This window comes from Poecilia latipinna, unplaced genomic scaffold (genome assembly GCF_001443285.1).
Source record: "Poecilia latipinna isolate Pla-1442-1.1 unplaced genomic scaffold, P_latipinna-1.0 Scaffold442, whole genome shotgun sequence".
NCBI lineage: Eukaryota > Metazoa > Chordata > Actinopteri > Cyprinodontiformes > Poeciliidae > Poecilia > Poecilia latipinna.
The window spans coordinates 24856-40222 of NW_015113058.1; the positions used below are offsets into that span (position 1 = coordinate 24856).

The window sequence follows — 15367 nt, forward strand, 5'->3', positions numbered from 1 at the left end:
GGTTTCTTTTGCTTTTTTGCAGCTGCACATAGCTGTCCTGTTTTTCAATAAAATCTTCATGCTGTTGATTAGATGAATGGCTAGGCAGACGTCTCCTAATCTGGGATCTATATCTGCTGTGAATTTAAAGCAGAAAAACATGACGACCCTTTATTTATTGCAAGTCATAGTGCTAATGCAAAATTCACCAGAATTGCCGCATGTTTTCCTAATAGTGTGCAGCCCTAATTCTAAGGCAATTCTTTCAATAAACACATTTTTTTCTGTGCTGCAAAATGAAACTGGCCTCAAATCCTATAGAAAACAAACTCCAAGACTTATAGCCGTACCAATCGTAATCCCGGAAAAATGTTCTTTTTAATCTTAAAGCATTACCTGTTAGAGCAGGATTATGAAGCATGTGCTTTGCAACAAAACATGACGCCGCGCTACTCTTTCGGGGTTTAGCCGGTGGGTACCTGCAGTGGATGATCATGGGGCCGGCCTCGGGGTAATCGGCCTGTTTAGCGTTGACTTGTGTGAGGAAGCTGAGGACGCCGCCCGGCTGCTGGGGGACGCCGTGGTCCGGCCAGCTGAGGTACTGGTAGTGCCAAATGGGACGGGAGAGCTTGGGCTGCGGAGAAAACAAATAAAAAAGTCAGAATACAAAAAGAAACTAAAGATACGTTCACATAAATGTGCAGATGTTAGAGGTTTGAAAGTTCATTCCTTCTGCTACTTTTACCATTATTAGGAAACGGTCGTTGTTATTCTACCATCTTAATTAACATCATTAGTGTTTTTATTTATTTTATTTGTTATGTAACTCAGGTTATGCAGTATATTATTTGGTGCACATTGGCAAGGAGTTGGTAAATATTCTGATGCTAGTTGTCATTTTTACTATTATTATCATGGGTCAGTTTGTAATTATCTTGTTTTATATAAAATAACTTATTTGTTGGTTCTTTAGCATATAAATTTAACAGGAATATAAACACCACAACATAATTACTGAGTCGGTAGGCGACACATTTAATTTAATTGGGATGAAACAAACGTTCACTTCTTTCTACTCATTTTCAAACAGAAAAGTAGCGGTAAGCTAATTATTTTGTTCGTGGTTATGTATGCACATGTGCTCTACTGGTGACTTGCATTATTTGTTTTTACAAAGCACTTTTAAATAAATAAATAAATACAAATACAAAATACCTGGTTCACAGGAGCAATATGCAAAAGTCGGACTTTGTAGTCCGTAGCTTCCAACTCCGACTCGCAGGAAACCACGTAGGCGCCGACCTCCTTGGGTTCTTGGCAATCAGGCCAGTACGGCACACATTTATTCTGCACAACGTTAGAGAGAACAAACACGTTTACCAACGTTTCATTTGCTTCTTCTGCACTTCAGAAGTTCAAAGTTGTCACAAACATTTCATGACAACTACTAGATTTTAGCACCTTCCTCTTTTCACTCACAGAACTATTAACTACTATCACAAAGGGTATAACTGTGAAATAGAAAAGAAAGTACACTTGGATTTTTTTTTTTACACAAATAAAATCTGAAAAGTGTGGCATGCACTTATGTTTAGCCTCACTCCCTTAATTTTCAAGTTTAGAGATTTTGATTCTGAATTTAGCTTTTGCTCTGGTTGTGTGTTTAGTGTCTTTGTTGCCCATCCATCCATCTTTCCATCAACTCTGATCAACTTCTCAACTTCTGCTGAAGAAAACTAGCCACACAGCATGCTGCTGCCACCGCCGTGTTTCACTGTGGTATATTCAGGGAGACGTGGTGTTCCATGTGTTTGCTACATTTTACAATATAAACATGTGAAGTCATCTCACAGTAGCTTTATTTATGCTGAGACTAAACTGCACAATGTTTAATAATGAAGTATACTGCTCAAAAAAATAAAGGGAACATTTCACTTTAATTTTGTGTGTGGCTCCAAATCCAGGCCTCCATTGGTTAATAAATTTGATTTCCATTGATGATTTTTGTGTGATTTTGTTGTCAGCACATTCAACTTTGTACAGAACAAAGTATTCAATGAGAATATTTCATTCATTCAGATCTAGGATGTGTTATTTGAGTGTTCCCTTTATTTTTTTGAGCAGTGTAGTTGGTGAAGCAAATTGATTGCACTTGAGTTTATTTAGGGCCTTCAGAGTAAAGGACGTCTCCCCCCTTCGTCATTTTGAAACAAGAAAATGACCAAATGTATAAAAGCGTAGAGAGAGTAATTACTTTCCCACTGTATTCATGGTTTTCTTTCTATCTAAACTATAATAACTTATTCTTCTAATTAATCCTAATAACTTATGTTTATCAGTCCAAATGTTTTTAATGATGCTTAATGAGAAGTTTGGCATAGTTTTTGATACCCACCCGGCCTTTCTCAACCTCTCGCGTCGTCATGACGATCACATGCGTTTTCTCTTGCCACACCATCTGCCAGAAGTCGTTCACAGTTGTTGCTAGGCAACCCTGGGTGGCGATGTAAACTTTCTGTCCTCCGGCCTCCCCGAGTTTGTCCTGCAAAGACGGATCAGAGAATCAACGCACAAACAAAGCAACGAGCCCGGTGCCGTTTGCCTTCGAGTCTGCAGCGACTTACTTTCACGTAGTTGGCGTTTATGTAATCTGAGCCGACAACGTTGGGATCAGCGTTCTGCAGGATGACTCTGGTGTCGTTGACTTGCGAGAGGAAACAAATGGCGTGAGGAAACGGAGTAATTGGTCGCATTCAGCGGCAGACTGCGTGGATCTTATTTACAGAATCAAACTCACATGGAAGGATGTTCTTGTATCTGTTTTTGCTCTTGTTCTCTGGTCTTTGACCTTCCTCTCTGCTCTTCTTCACCTTCGCCTCCATCTTCTGGAGAGCCTGTCGGCACAAGAAGTCACACAACTACGTTTAATATCAAAATTTAACATTAACCAGGTCAGATTTACACAAAAACAGAAATGCAACAAAGACGCAGCTTTACATTAAAGCCACCAGATTTTAAGCCAGTGGAATAAAATGGGCGGGATGGGAGGGATTAAACTACATTTACTAATATGGATTATTTCTACTCTATGCTGCTTCATAAGTATACTAAGCAACATTTCACAATTAAATATTGTTTTAAGTAAAATAAAATATTACTGCAATAATAATACATTTATGTTAATATTTACAGCTTGTTTACATTAACATAAACCATTATTTAATAACATTAATAACAATAAATTAGTTATTCTTAATATTTTATAATACATTCAGCACATTCACAGTAACTACTGCCATTATTTTTTTCCCAAGTGGGAGTTATGGGTGTTATCTCTACTACTACAATAATATTTGCAATATTTATGCAATAACCTGACGCAGGTTGAGACATACAGCAGTTTGATCGTTTCAGCAGAAAAGCCATGTGTTTGTTAATTAAGCTAAGTGATTTTAAACACATGTTCAAGGCAATGGATGAGCATCTTTTGATAGTTGTCCAGGTTTGTAATATTTTATTTAGAAATAAAAATATAAAATATATATGAAATATAAAAATGAAAACTCTAAACTTTTGCTTATAGATGAATAAAGCTATTTAATAAAAATAGGTGAGACTCTTGCAGTTTCTCACCAGTAAAACCCAACATAAAATCTGACTTTAATTTAAAAAGTCAGATTAAAAAGTCACTGCAACTCTCATGCAGTGTCACCTTTACCCAAATCATCTTACAAACATATATTTTTGTTTAAATTACTCATTTCAGCTTAAATGTTGGTCTGATAAGGCCGAAGTAGTCCTGAGTCCGTTTGAGTTTCTTCAGCTTCTCCAGCATTTGAGGCAGATTTTTTTGTTTGTTTTTTGGATTTTTCAGAAAAAAAAAAAAAAAAAACCTTCGGCATGATGTGCAGTGTCAAAAAAAAAGAGGAAATTTAACAAGAAGAAGACAAAAGAAGAAGTGTGAGGCCATAAACCTTACAGCAGACAAGCAGCATCTGAAAGAGGTGATCTTATGAAACATTAAAAATTCTTGTAAACTTTTGACACGAGATCTGAACGATTTTTTTTTTTAATTAATGTTCTGGCAAAAACTCTTTAGCTTTGAATGTTATTGCAGAAAGAAAGTCTTTGTGACAGGCTGCTAGGAACAAAGGCATCAAAACTAAAATTTAAGGCTTTCTGTTTATTTGTTCTTGTTGTGGAGCTTAGCAACAAAAACTCCCCTCTAAAATAATGATAAAATGGGTGAGAAACCTGCCGGAAATACTTTGAGAGTGTAGAGGAAAATTCAGTAGACACCTTGAAAGATTAAAAAACTCCGAAGCAAAGAATGAAGAAATAAGAGGAAGTTGATATAATCTAAAATATAAAAGTCAAAAGATGCACCGTTTACATCTAAACCTTACATATTTTAATGAAGTCTTATTTGACTAATGTCTCTGAATGTTTCCTCCACTATTACCATGAAGTAACATTAATATGTGTGTAAATGACACGTGGTTGGTGGGTAATCTGAAACATCCTAATTTTAGTTTCCAGTTGTGAACTCTTGTTGCTTCTCTCAGAGTTTATGCTTCGTAAAATGAAGTTTGGTAACGCTCGCAGGTCAGAATAGCCATGTTTAGTAGCAACAGTGAGTTCATTTGCTAAAAATACATTCAGTTAAATCAGAAATGAAAAAGATGTCACTCATTTCACAAACCCTGCCGTTAACTCTGATCACAAATTGCTGACATCGTATGTCATCGTAAGCCCGTTAAGGCTGTAAAAATAAAAAAAAACGAGGCTCATCTTGTATATTACCCCCCACAAGAGAGTCGCACACAATGTCTGCCCTAGTTTCTGCCCTGTAATAATGAAGTGAAAGTAGAAACGCTGATGGAAAGTTTCTGAAAAGGCGACTGGTGTTTATTTTAATTTGGCCCACTTCAGGAGGTTCCTGTGTTTCACCCGTTAAAGAAGAAAAAAACCAAACACCAAATCGTTGATATAAATACAACTTAGGCCAGATTAATCTCACATCGAATTCTTCCCAGAAGCCAGCTTTGCTCTTTTCCCCTTCGCCCTCGAGCGGCTTGTCTGAGGTGAGGTCCAACTGCTTCACTCGGCTGTCGATGTCTGACGCGATCACCCTGGTGGAGAAGTAGGGCTGCAGGAAGAAGAAAAAGGACACGAGATCAAAGACACGCTAATGAAAGCGCCACACCACACCCCTTAAAGGCCAAATGCAAATGTGTGAGTTAATTTTTCCTATCCGTGTGGCCACGCTGTGAGCTGCGTTGCACACTCACTGCAGTTTCATAAACAAGTCAGACCTGTCTGAGATGGACCCAGTTTCCAGAAATCTCCTCGATGCCTTTGCGCTTGTAAAAATCCACCAGATCTGTCAGCGTGTCGAACATGTCTGAGCCTCCGACCGTGTACCGGTCATTCTGCACAAATCACAAAGAATTACACCGTTAATGTGTACTTGATCAAACATCAATTAAATAAACCTCATACAGATGAAGAAATGATTCAAAGAAAAGCCATGCAATTAAAATATCAAGTAATTAACGTTAAACAAACTATGCAAGGAGTATTTTTGACCTACAGCCATAAAACTGTAATACTGGACATAAAAACTTGACTCACTAACAACTCCAGTTTTCACTTTTTAAGACTTCGTTGTATTTATTTAAAATGTTAGTTAAGCTCAATTTCAGACGCTGTAACACCTTCAAACAAGAGATTTCATCAGTAATTATAGAAGAGTTTGAGTCAAATGCAGATTTTATACCAAACCTTGTTAAAAATTCTACATTTTCAAGAGAAATTTGCTGGTTGTAAATAAGATAAATTCCCACTGACATGCCTCAATGCCTACTGTAGTTTAATTTTTTCAAACTGTGTTTCATGAAGATTTTATGCAAAAAGTAGCATAAAAGTAGTAAGTGGAGAGAATAAATCATTTAAAACTTTTTTCACACAAATAAAACTTTAAAAAAATGCACCATGCATGTTTATTCAACCCGCTTTAGCACAGTAACCCTAGATTAAAATCCAGTCATGCAGTCAAATGCCTTTAAAAGTTACACCAGTGAGATGCACAACTGTTCTGCAAAGGCATAAAATAGCCAGTAATCTAAAAACAGCAAACCTTCCAAGACATGGCCTTTTGTATCAACATTTTTAGTATAATTTTTTAATATAAATTTTTGATTAATATTTTCCCTCTAGCCAAATATTAATTGTTGGTGTGTTTTTGTTGTGACTTGCTGTAAAATTAATTGCCCATTGGGACAGAAATAAAGGTCTGAATCTGATTCTCTTACAAATGGTTTAACTGACAGGCAAGGACGAAGGGCAGAAAACACAGAAGCAGCCAAAAGGCCGTCGGTAACTCTGGAGGAGCTGCAGAGACCCGAAGCTCCGACAGGAGAATCTGGTCGATACCACAAGCCATGCAGGGGACACAACAAACACGTAGAAGACAGTTCTGTGGTCAGAAGAGACCAAAATGGAACGTTCTGTCTGACAAGCAAAAATGACACTGCACATAACGTGATGAAACAGAGCAGTGGCAGCATCATGCTGTGGGGACACTTTTCTTCAGCTGGTGTGAGTAGAAGTGGAAATGCATGGAGCTAAATGAAGGGCCGTTCTGGAAGAAAACCGGACTGGATCGAAACACACAGCTCTGCACATACAGTCGGTAGTTTATAATTTATTCATGAAAAATTTCCCATCATGATAATAATTTAGATTTAATGTCAAGAAAAATGTCAGTCAATGATGGTAAATAAAAAAAATTATATATATATATAATTATAATTATAATACATATAAATATGTATATAATATATATAATGCACGCCACACTTTTCAGGTAATTGTAAAAAAAAAACAACAAAAAAAACATTATAAAGCCATGCAGGGGACACAACAAACACGTGGAAGTCATCTTTCAACGACACAATTGAGCACTACTTTGTGTGGGTGTGAAACAGAAAATCCAAATAAAACACATTGAAGTTTGTGGCTACAGCATGAAAAACCGTGAAAAGGTTTTAGAGATGTAAATACTTTGGCAATTCCCTGTCAGTGCATGGTGCCACATTCACCTGCTGCTTTTAACAGAAGCAAGCTCAGAGGATTAGAGCGCGATGGACCGGTGAAACTGCACCTGATCTGAGCTGCAAGCTTCTTAAAAATCACCTTTAAGAGCCTTAAGAGATCGTTTCCTCCGTAGCGCTGCACAGGAACAATAGCTTCCATTTAAACAGGCTAAATAGTGAATTCAGTGAGCTAAAAATGAAATCGCAACAGCAGATGATGACTTTGGAAGTGATTATTTACAAATTTCTTCTCATTTCTGCTTCCATAGAATTCAACACCTAATGAGGCCAGGAAACGGTTTCCTTTTCTTGACTTTTTACAGAAAGTTATTTTTAATACTTTAGCAGCCACAGAGAACAGATGGTCAACACCTGACAGTTGAATTAGGAACAAAAATCTGTTATTGCATAAGACAGGGAAATGAAATTATATTTTAGCCCTCTCTGCACAACTCTGGGAATAACCCTCAGTATTGCTGCATGATGTGAGTCAGTTTTACGCCCTCCTATTTCTGTTTAGACACAGAAGAAGAAAAAAGACACACCTGGCACATTATCTTGATGTGAGAGACCCTCTTCGATCCGTTTTTGCTTATTTCATCCGTCAGGACAGAGAGGACGAAGTCTCCGGGTTTGGACAGCGACTCTCTGACCAGGAAGGTGCCCGGCTCGTCCCGGGCGGTGAGCAGCTTCTCTGCGTTTGGGCCGGACAGGTGACCATGGTACCACCTGAGGGGGAGGCAGAGGCACACTCATGATTCACATTTAAAATCTCTGGGGTAAATTAGTCGCGTTTGTGGTAAAGTTTCACAGCCTCATCCTGAGAAGACAAAGGCTGCAGCAGCTCTGGCCAAGGTGAGAAAACACCCGTGAATTTCACGGGTGTTGACTTTTTTAGATTAACCATCTAAAAAACATCTTTTTTAGATTAACCATCTAAAAAAGTCAGCGTTTTAACAAAGAAAGTTTAACTCTAACAAAATTTTAAAAGTTAGAAACCAATCGCAAACTTCCACAGGGACAAAATGACTAATGAGCGCCTGAGGAAGTGAGTTTTAGGCCATTACTTTTGTGATTACCCTCGCAGTAACCATGGCAACACATTTATTAAATCAATTCCCTTCAGGATCTAAAGCTTTATAAAGACAGGGTGGGTATAGAGGTACAAGTTATTGATTAATGAGTTAATCTAAAGTTTAACCATTAATTGATAAGCCGCTGTTGTCTTAAAAACCGGAGTTTTCTCTTGTATCAACAGGACCAACCGTCCCCATAACATAAACGGCTACATTTTTCACAATATGCTAAAGCTACTCCGCCATGCAGCACCTCGGCTGAATAAACGCTAATAAAATTAAACTTAAAGGAGCTGTCCACTGTTGACATTTCAACACAGAACCGCATAAAGAGCATTTTTTCCATGCTACACCAGGCTCTGAACCGTTTTTCTTTCCCCTTCTGGTAGGCGCCGCCATCTTTATTCCTGAATAAAGTGGCTCCGCTTAAGGAGCGGCGCACTCTGCTGGATGGCAGCAGAACTACAAAATAAAATGAAGGTCTAAAAGGAAAATATTGGTTAATCGACTGTAAGTAATTTAATGTAATAAACCATTAATGATGAAAATTATGACTTTCTCTCAGATTTAAATGCATCAAGATAAAAGATGAGCTAAACTGCACATGCAAAACCTGAAATGTAGCTCCTCACACAAAAAAAGTTTCTGCGAACATCATGTTATGTCTTACTTTATTAGTCTATCTGACAGACACATTAGTTCATCACAATGCAAATTATCCAAATGCACAGCCCACATTTTTGCCACATTCTGGCTTCAGTGGTAGCTGTCCAAAATGCTAAAAGCTTCTTTTTTTTCCAGTTTCCTCCATCATGCCAAATAATAGCCTGTGTATGTCTTATAATTTTCTGCCGAGGTGTCCTATAATATCAAAATAGATTTAATGACATAATGCTGCCTACGCTGCAGTTCATTTCTGCCTCTTTGACCTTCAGAGGAAATCAAAGAAGAACAATTCTTAATCAAAATGTGACCTGAAATCTTGCACCGCCAAATATAACTTTTTTTAACCAGTGTGAAATTTCACAGAAGAGCTTTATTTCCTCTGCTGCACCACAAGTCCACACTAACGAAAACTTACTGGCACCATCTGAGACTTGACGTGGTATCTGAGTGTATGTTCTTTGCTCAGGTCCAAACTTGCAGCTCCTGCATGGGGAACTTCTGCTCAGTGACGTTATATGCTTATGTGAAGGCACATCTATCTTTATTTTCCCACTTCTTTAGCTTTTTGTGCAGCTTTTATGCAGGATGATCTCACTTTACCCAAGTGTTCTTGTTCGGTGTTTAAAAGAAATAAAATTATTTTAGGTTAGGCAAGTTCGCTTTACCTCAAAATAAATGTCAAGTAGGTTTGACGCAAACTGATAAAACACACGTTCACCGTTTTTACAGTATTTAAATGAATTTAATGATACTGATGAGATACCTACAATGTCTCTTTCTTTTTAAAGTAAACTGACTTTACCATCTGTTTTGCTTATTTTCGTTAGTCAGTACAAATAAAAAACAGTAAAAGAAGAAATGTAAGAATGTAAATTTGAGGTTTTAAGTATTTTTGTGCATGCTTTGCATTGGGATGGGCTTTAATTTAGCATTCACAATGCACAGCATGTTGTTTTGAGTGCAAGTGGTCAGATGAAAATTATTTTAGAACCTGGCAAAGGTTACATCATCCAGGAACCCCTGGAACTGATCGAGGGTGTACTTACTTTTAAGCTTCGCTGTGTTCTTTGAGGCCAGGATATTTCCTCTGTGTTTCTTTTGCAGGCAGGGTAAACCACATTCTTTGTTTCACAAAGTCAGTTGTATAAATAACATTCCCACACTCTCAACAGTGAAATTACATTATATTTTTAGTTCCCTGAGAGGTTATGCAAGATGAAGACTAAATTTGTGTGGCAGGGTGAGGCTGTCGACTGGACATATTAAGTGAAATGCACGCTCGGAGTCTTGCATGTATTTTTATTCTGCAAGCTTTCTGTGAGAAAAGTTTATTATTATTTTTAGATTTCCCAGCCTCCTACAGACTCACAGGTGAGAAAAAGTCGAGGTTGTGACTCTTGTGCTAAGGTCAGCCATCGGTGTGTTCAAGGCTCTGCAGTGGTGTGGATCACTGCATCATGGATTGAGTATGACACTTTAAATCTGAAGCACTTATAAAATCAATTAAGAAAAACGAGCGTCTGAATTAAAACAGCATGTGCAGCTGCTATAACCAGGTTGGATTTATTTTTGTCCATAACTCTGCAGTGTATTTTTGAGTCCATGAATGTACAAATGCAGCTTGAGTCTGACTTAATTTTAGGCACAGTTCTCGATTTCTTTTTCTAAACTTCCTGCATTGCGGTCGGAAAATTTCTGATGACAGATTTCGTGGCTGAACAGGACAGAGTATTTTTAGCCTGCCCCCTTTCGATATGTTACATCCACTAATGCCCCTCCCTTTGCTTACCTTCTGCAGTAAATTAAGCTGCCTCTCGTTTTCTACTTAATTCTGTGCAAGCTTCAATTTTGTCTTTTTGCTTTTCCAGCTTGGAAAATTCTTCCAGATGAAATAAGATTCAAGAACCGCATGCAACGATGCTCCAAAAAACCTCTTCTCATGCAGCTCTGCAGAAGCTGCAAACTAGCCTGATGCAGATCTCTTATATTAGTAACCAAAGTCAAATCTTTCTTAATGAGTTCACATCTTTTTCTGGGAAATTATATCAGGACAAGCGCACTGCAAGGTAACGTGAGGAAATGCATGCAGGCACACTTTTCTGAAACAACAGAAAGTTTGCGTTAGATGAGGAAGATAGCGAGTAAGCAAGAACATGATGGAGTGTGCAATAGAGGAAGGCAAGCAAGCGGGGTCTGGCCATTGCTTTCAAAAGTGTCAAAACTTAAAGTTTCCAACCGCAGAAACAAAAGGGAAGTTAGACAACTGTCAGAAAGAGAGAGAGAGAGAGAAGGATGAGGAGGGGTGGGGCGGTTAGAGGGCACAGCTTCCAGCTCGCAGTTGATTTTCACAAAATGCAGCAGAAACTAGTGTCCTTCACTCAGACTTAGCTGGACATCGGCATGCTTCATAAGAGCAGCTCCGTGTTTCCAGGTGGAAGGAAAACCTCCACCTCCAGCTGCAACATCATCGATTTATGTGCATTCTGCGCAAAAAACGCAAATACTGGTGCAAAGTTTAGCTAAGAATGCATTAAAATGAATCTTGTAAAGGAGATCGTTGACCTCAAGGAGTTTTCTCCTGGCCAAATTAAGGTTGCAGAGCGTTTCAATAAGGCGCCACTGCAGCAGGAAGAATCGTCTAGCACGCATGCAGACGTGAATTATCTGTATCATCTAGAGGCTATATTTAGCAACAGGCGCTAATGAGAGTTTTTCCGATAATAAAACAACTGAATAAAGGGCACTACTTGAAAATCTTACTGTATAATCCTGTTTCAGTTCAGCTTAAAGAGGTGCCAACACATTCAAACGTCTCGGTTATTACAGATGGGTTTGAGTCAACTACTGACATTCTTGATTTTATGCCAAACCTTGATAAAGCTGCTCTATTTTCAAGACAAATTAGCTGGTTGAAAATAAACATCTAGCTTTAAACTCCTACTGTAGTTTTGTCAAAGAGTTATGAAACATTGTTTCATCAGTAAGAACTACAGTATTTAAGAAATAGCAAAGAATAAACAAATGTGCAAATTTAGGACGCCACCAAGGACTTTGAATGGAAAGTCTGAGTTCATAAACGCCCTGAAAATAAAAAAAATAATAATTCAAGACTTTTTAATGCCTTGCAGAAACTGGTAAATTAATTCAAGAGCACAACACATAAACTGAATATGTCGTAGAAAGTTAAATTAAAAATATTATTGCTTTATTTGGCTACTCAAATTCTTGTGAAATCTCCTCTTAAAGTGAAAAGAAATGCGTATATGTTCACAGCTCAGTCACAGTCCTTTTCAATAATGATGATTTTATCAAGGATTTTATCCTTAATCTGCCATATGAATTAAAGACAGACTAATAATTTAATAATTATTTAACCAAATCATCCAAAGAAAGACTTTAGTGTATATATTTTTAAAAAGTATGTTTTCACAATTTGCTTTGTTCAATTTAAATATAAAACTGAAAGCTAAAGAAAAGCACTAAAGTTCATTTCAGAAACAGCTTCCTATGAAAACTGGCACTTAGGAAAAAGTGAACTGAAATAAAATTTGCAGCATACTTAAAATAATAACATATTTTAGTAATAGCAACGTTTTAAAGACAATTTATTGCAACTTTTATTTCTGGGATGATGATATTTCCTGCCACTGGTAATAACTATGGTAATACTTAAAATAAAAAAAACAAATAGAAGCCTGTGGGCGGAAACCAAACGAAGAAATAAATTTCGGTCTCAATCTAACTTCCTTTGCTCATAATTTCCATCGTTCTGTAGATTAATCGCATGCAAAATGTATAAAATGTAGATAAAATACAATTAATTCAATTTATCAATTAAAAAATAGTAAAGAATTTCACCCGTATGACATTAATACTGTTATTCTGAAATAACCAGGGCAGAACAATACTTTAGCTGAAATTTAACCTAAAAACAGAAAGATTCCAGCTTTCTTGAACAAATTAAATGCACCAGTTTCTTCATTTGCATTTCCCTGAGCTGCTCTAACCAGCTCTGACTCAAAAATTTATTTTGCTTATTGTCACTTAAGACCAATATCTCACCATCAGTCACAAAGTTTTCACAAAGGAACTAAAACTAGAACCCCACAATTAAAACTTTCTTTTTGTCATCACCACAGGGTTTGGTTAGACCCCAAACAAAGACGTGAGAAAGACGATCACATTTCCCAAAAACGCAAGAACCGACAGGCGAGTTTCCTCAACGCGAAATCAAGTTTCTGATTCGTCCCGAGGTGAAAAAATGAAGCCAGACGTAGCTGTCAAAATGTCAAATTTATATTTAGTTTTTAGATGGATGCATTTTATTCGTTCTGAGGTTTTTATCCTTCTAAAGTGTCATTAAAGTTAGCAGAAAAGCAGGAAAATATGAAAACATGGATCTACATAGATTTTGTTCAGGATCTTTTTTAAAATCCTGAACAAAAATGCAACTAAACCGTGAGAAACTGGAGGTAGAAAAACAAGATGTTGAACAGATGTAGATATATTGGAGGAATAAACATCCAAGATTTAATTTTTTAATTTGTTTTAGTATTTAAAAGATAATAAATCATTCTGAAGATCTTAAAAAAAAGATTCCTGCTGTAGGACAGCATGAAAAAATAAATACAGATCTAATTTAAACTTTGGAAGAACATCTCAGGTCAAATCTTTTCCATCTATTTCACAGGAGTGAAAAAGCAGATAAAACGTTTTGAAATATAAGTCCATCTTTATAAATTAGAATATCACCGATAATAAATCTATTCACGTAATTCTGTCATAATAAACTCATATATAGGTAAATATGTCACACACAGAGATTTCAAGTGTGTATTTGATGATTGTGGTTTAGAGTTTATTAAAATGTAATTTTTTATCAGAGATTTTATGTTCTCGACACTTTTGGGAAAGTTAGTGGAAGGAAAAAATGAGGCAGAAAAAAGTGCATTGAGGATTACGACGGATGTTTCCAGAAGATGAGCTACGTTACATGATTAAAGACATCAGGAATGTTTCATCTGGGCTGCAGAGAAAAGTAACTGGACTTTCTGCTCAGAGGTCCAAAGTCCTGCTTTCAGATGAGATTTTAGTTTGAATTTCATGTCTGGAAGTGAAGTGGAGAGACAAATGTTTCTAGAATTTAGGTTTTCACAGTCAGAGATGATTTGTTCTGGTCCAGTGTGGTTTTCGAGGTTCACAGTCGACGTCTACCAGGAAACTTCAGAGCACTTTGTACTTCCTTCAGCTAAAACGTTTTATGGAGACCTGATTTCATTTCCCAGCAGGACCTGCCCACGACGCCAAAGGTACCAAAACTTGACCCGACCTCGACCCCGCTGATAATCCGTGAGCCAAGAGAGAAGTGAGAGGCACCAGAACAATAATCCAGATTACTAAAGAAACCTGGGCTGGTCGTCTCCATGCTACGCTGCTCTGATGCAGTAATTCATGCCAAAGTTTCAAATAAAAATGAAATTTTTATTTAAAAATTTTTAGTAAATGTAATTTTTTTGAGAGCAGCAGCAACATTAACAGATAAAAACACTTTAAATAATTTAATCTGTGTTCAATTTTGAATTGAGTTTATGAAATAATCTAAATTTATTGAGTTGCACCTGTTGTAATAAGCAATAAATCATTGATAAATCAAAATTAACTCAATAATTTCCACTTGCATGATTTGTCATTTTTCTCTTTTTCTACTGAAAACTGGTTGATAAAAAGTCTTCAGTCTGGTGCCTTGGACTCAATTATCCCTTTTACTGAATGAATATTTTGTTTAAAGACACTTAATAATTAATTTTATTTGTTGTTTTGTTTATTTATTTAAAACACCTTCCAGTTCCAGCGTTAAATATTGATTAGAATTTAAATTTTATTGATCTTTGAGAATGTGCTTCTGCTTTATTATTACGCCTTTACCATTACATGACTTAAAAATGGTCTCAAAACAACAATATTATCGCTTATCGCAATAACTTCTGGGACAGTTTATCGCCCAGCTAAACTTGATGCCATGACAGGACTGTGTTTTCGCTGAATTATGTCGCCGATTATCTCTTGTTTCTTCTAATCCAGCAAACAGAACCAGATGTAGGAATAAATGCGCTGCAGCTCTTAAAGGTGGGCGTTTTATTACTGACTCACACTGTGATCAACAAAGATGCTGCAACACCTCAAATTTCCTTAAATGAGAGCTTATCCCCCGGAGGAAAAGACTGAATGAACATTAAAGAAACAGACAAATGACGCTTTTTGTCCTTGCAACATAACGGCTGCTGGAGGAAATGTAGCTGGTCACGGCGGACTATTTTTAGCCTAACCACCTAACCAAACGTTGTCTCAGCTAACCCGAAAGTGAAGGTGGAGACCCCACCAAAAAGGCCAACAGACAAAATGAGTCAAACACCGACTGCTGCTGCAGGCGCTGGACATCAAGGACACCACCGGGACCCATTTTACTGAGCCACAACCACCAGATTTACATTCTTTGCCCCATTTCAGCTCCTAAAAATCCTCATTCGACAACGTTCGACTGCTTTGAAT

General features: G+C 37.2%; 1 protein-coding gene across 2 annotated transcripts in view; it reads right to left on the reverse strand.

Moving 5' to 3' along the window:
• The window catches only part of ptpn6 (protein tyrosine phosphatase non-receptor type 6), a 38095-nt gene that overhangs the window by 10131 nt on the left and 12597 nt on the right, over positions 1–15367 (reverse strand). For both annotated transcript variants that reach the window (XM_015038438.1, XM_015038439.1), the window contains 8 exons: positions 7622–7805; positions 5295–5411; positions 5000–5128; positions 2777–2873; positions 2604–2683; positions 2375–2521; positions 1195–1326; positions 459–613 (listed from right to left, as the gene is read on the reverse strand). In XM_015038438.1, the coding sequence (XP_014893924.1) occupies positions 459–613; positions 1195–1326; positions 2375–2521; positions 2604–2683; positions 2777–2873; positions 5000–5128; positions 5295–5411; positions 7622–7805 (1041 nt within the window). The remainder of the gene's footprint in view (positions 1–458; positions 614–1194; positions 1327–2374; positions 2522–2603; positions 2684–2776; positions 2874–4999; positions 5129–5294; positions 5412–7621; positions 7806–15367) is intronic.